Source organism: Asparagus officinalis, chromosome 8 (genome assembly GCF_001876935.1).
Source record: "Asparagus officinalis chromosome 8, Aspof.V1, whole genome shotgun sequence".
NCBI lineage: Eukaryota > Viridiplantae > Streptophyta > Magnoliopsida > Asparagales > Asparagaceae > Asparagus > Asparagus officinalis.
This window is the reverse complement of record NC_033801.1, coordinates 48,572,938-48,577,265: the sequence shown is the minus strand read 5'-3', so window position 1 is coordinate 48,577,265 and position 4,328 is coordinate 48,572,938. Positions and strand designations below refer to the sequence as shown.

The following is a 4,328-nucleotide window of genomic DNA, read 5'->3' as shown; positions in this document are numbered from 1 at the left end:
GGCGTTAAATTCCCAACAAGTACAGTCCAGGGTCCCACTGGAGCTGAGATAACAAAGTCTCTGTCAAAGGCTAAGTGGATTTCTCTCGAAAGGTTAAAGAACTCGACCCTCGAGCACGACAAAACTGCACACTAACCTGTCCAACATTCAAAACTAAAGTCGGTGTCCACTTACTCCTATCATCCCACGGATGACCAACCTAGTGAGAACACATCAATAGTCCTCACGGAATATCAAGCTAAGTCAAGTTCTATTCAAGTGATCATGAAACCCAACACTGTAGAAGATTTGAGATTGGAAAGATGTACCGTTGTCTATACAACCTAGTCTGAGTAGCAAGATGAAGAATTGTAGGTCATGACCTCACGGCATGCAGGAAGGAGAGCCCACAGGCTGGCCAAAATAGATGAACAAACCAAAGTGACCCTTACGTTGTTTTGACTCAAGATCCATGCATGGCTAAAGCCAAGGACTACGAGGTCTCCCCCCCTAAGAGGGGTAGAGAGCTCGGAACTATTCGCTGACCATCAAAGCTACTTGACGTCAAAGCTCCTCAGCTGGTCCCCTCTCCAGAGGGTGGAAATTAGCAGTTAACATCTAATCGCTCATGTCTTGTTAGCCGTCATCCCTCAACGTAGTCCGTATCATATTGTAACTATTGGGCACACCCTATGTCGTACGATATTCCGTCAAGCCAAAGCCCTGGTTGGGTCTCATGCATCCCAACCGATGGAGACTCCATCCCTTAAGAGCAACTCCAATGGAGAGGCTGCAAAATACAGCCTCCCCAAAGTATATTCTTGGGCATATGTTTTTTTAGAGGGGGGCACTCCAACCACCCCATCTATATGAAACTCTATTTGTATTTTTTATTGATTTCTTTTATAATACTTTAAATAGATTTGAAAATATAAAAAATATAAAATGTTAAAAAATTATATGAATTAATTTAAAATATAAAATATATTATAAATTAATACTAAAAGTATAATATATAATATACTCATTATTTAAATAAAATTAATTATCTTTAATAAATTGATAATAAGACATAGATAAGAGCCTTTAAAATTTAAAAAACAGAAAATATAGCATAATATTTGGAACAACCTTCACAGCTACTCCGAATGATGAAATTTTATATATTACATTCAGCGTCATTACATAGAAAAATAAAGTACATGAAAAAAACTAAAAATCGGGCAGACCATTTCCTCCATATCCACCGCTTCTGTAGTCAGGTATTCCGTATTGACTTCCTGTATAACTATATTCAGGATTAGGAATATCAGATGAAGAACCTCCAGTTGTGTTTCTATTTAAAATCTCTTGTTTTTAATTCGAAAATACTCGCGTTCCGAAGGATCAGTAATAGTATCAAGATTAATCAACATAATCTTACTTTCCTGGCGTTCCCTTTGAATATCTAATTTTTTCTTTTCGTTTTCGGCCCTTAACATCATAATCTGGTGCATTGCTATTCTATCATTTTCTCGTTGTCCATGACTTTTTTTTAAAATATCGACAATTTCTTGATTGCTTTTATTGAGAGTTTCCAAGTCGAGGTTGGATTCAGTTGCCTGTCGCCTCCTCATCTTCTCTTTCTTCCTTCCTGTCGGTCAACTTGTTATCATATCTTCATCATTATGAGTATATTCCTCATTATCGTCATTTAAGTCGACGACAGGAGAACTTAAATCTGATCCCTGAGATGAGCAGGACTTTGAAGTTTTGGAACTTGCAGGCGATCTGACACTTATATTTGCCCATTTCTCTGCATCTTTTAAAATTAACCAAACATGATCAAATAGAAACCCCTTTCTCTCTTCTGGATCTTCTGCAAATATTATCCTAGCACGTTTAATCTACCACAAGAGAGGAAGAAACATTTATTAATAACATGATAGTAGATGATAATCAAGATTTATGTTATTCAAAATACTTACAATGTCAAGCTCAGAAGCACCACTTGGATTTAAGCACTTGACTTGTCGAATACATCCTCGAAATTTACTGATGGCCTTCATAATTAATTGCATTCGGCATGAAAGAGACTTCGGAGTCCTTTGAGCATTACAAATATTGGAAATCCTTTCATGAAATAAAGCAGAAATTCATTCCCACAGCTTGTCCTTCTTTTGATTAGAACCTATGACTGGATCTTGAGAAATTTCGAGCCACGTGGCGCATAAAACTTGGTCTTCTTCTTGTAAAAAAGATTTTCCGCGACTAGTTACCATAATCTAAGGAGGAATGTAAATAGTTTTGAATATAGAATAAGAAGAGTTGTGGTGGAGATATGAAAATTGTGCAAGTATTATATAGGGATCAGATGTGGGGAGTCTCCAACACCAGGAGAATCCAATGTGGGGAGTCTCCAACACAAAAGGAATCCAATGTGGGGGTGAGAAGCCAATGCTGAAAAGAATTAAATGTGAGGAGTCTCCAACACGAAAGGACCCCTAATGTGCGGGGTGAGAAGCCAATGCTAAAAAGAATCCAATGTGGGGAGTCTCCAACATGAAAGGAATCCAATGTGGGGGGTGAGAAGCCAATGCTGAAAAGAATCCAATGCGGGGAGTCATATTATATAATGACATTACATCCATCTCTAAATAACTCACAACTTATATGATTATTTCTATAAATAACTTCTTCATCAATGAACTATGGAGCCGGACCGTCACATCTACCTTCTTCTTCTTCTTCTTCTTCTTCTGACGACAAAATATGGTCTCAGTACATTAAAGATTGGGAGGAAGATATGACACAATGGGAGAAGGAAGATGAACTCTTAGCTCGCGTACATGCCTCTAATAGTAAAATAATGACTTATCTCTCTCAAGAGGCAGAGCGACCAAAGTGTATTGGCTCAGTTCCTGGTCATTTGGTGATCAATCGCGGGAGGGAAGAAGGTAATTCTCGACTTTACCATGACTATTTTTCTGATAACCCTACATATGGTGCAAACCTATTCCGTAGAAGGTTCCGGATGCACAGGAGTTTATTCCTTCCTATAGTCGGGGCGGTACGTGAGCATGACAACTTCTTCGTACAGAAGATGGATGGTGTCGGCAAACTTGGGCTATCAACTTTACAAAAAATTACATCGGCATTTTGCATGTTGGCGTATGGAACATCAGCAGATAGTACTGACGAATATGTTAGGATCGATGAGTCAACTGCAATTGTATGTTTAAAGAGATTTTGGAGAGCAATTGTAGAAGTATATGGAGATGAATATGTGAGGACCCCCAATGTCGACGATGTTGCAAGGTTATTGCAAAAGGGCGAAGAAAGAGGTTTTCCAGGAATGTTAGGAAGTCTAGACTGTATGCATTAGCAATGGAAAAATTGTCCAACAGCATGGGCAGGACAATACTCAGGTCGCCATGGAGGTCCAATCATTATTCTTGAGGCAGTAGCATCATATGATCTATGGATATGGCATGCATACTTTGGCTTACCAGGATCCAATAACGATATTAATGTATTGCAGTCGTCTAATTTGTTCGACAATCTATCACAAGGTATTGCTTCTCCTACTCATTACACAATTCAAGAAAAAAATTATGATGTCGGTTATTATTTGGCGGATGGCATATATCCGAAATGGCCAACACTTGTTCAAACCATTTCTAATTCCGATGATAAAAAGAAACAATATTTTGTAATGATGCAAGAAGCATGTCGAAAAGATGTTGAGCGGGCATTCAGTGTTCTCCAATCACGATTTGCTATCATCAAGGGGTCAGCCCGTTTTTGGGATAAACGAACTCTGCATGATATCATGACTGCTTGTATTATAATGCACAATATGATTGTCGAAGATGAACACGACGAGCAAGAAGATGTTGTCATTTCAACTCCACAATCAATTTCGAATGCTAAAAATATGGAGATAACGGAAACTGAACGATTCCAACGGTTTCTTGCTCGACATAAGAGGTTGAAAAACAAAGAAGCTCATTTTGCACTTCGAAATGCATTGATTGAACATTTGTGGGAAAGACATGGAAATGAAACGATGTAACTTTTTTTACTAATGAAATAATGACTTTTTCATTTTTAATTACTTGGTTCTTGAAATTTTATATTTCAATTAATATTATTCAATATTAGTCTCATTTTGAAGGTATCGACAAAACATTTTCAACTGTAAAACTTTTATTTAAAAATAATTAGCAGAAATAAACTTATGTTGATTTGAAGTTGAATATCTAAAAATAATTAGTTAGTTAGAAGGGTATTATTGTTATTTTTTAGGGGGAATAGTGATCTAAAAATAATTAGTTAGTTAGAAGGGTATTATTGTTATTTTTTAGGGG

The 4,328-nt window shown here is 37.2% G+C and overlaps 1 protein-coding gene across 1 annotated transcript; it reads left to right on the top strand.

Moving 5' to 3' along the window:
* Positions 2,663-4,033, top strand: LOC109821216. The gene is made up of 2 exons (XM_020387400.1): positions 2,663-3,302; positions 3,366-4,033. The coding sequence occupies exons 1-2, from the start codon at positions 2,663-2,665 to the stop codon at positions 4,031-4,033; spliced, it is 1,308 nt and encodes a 435-aa protein (XP_020242989.1).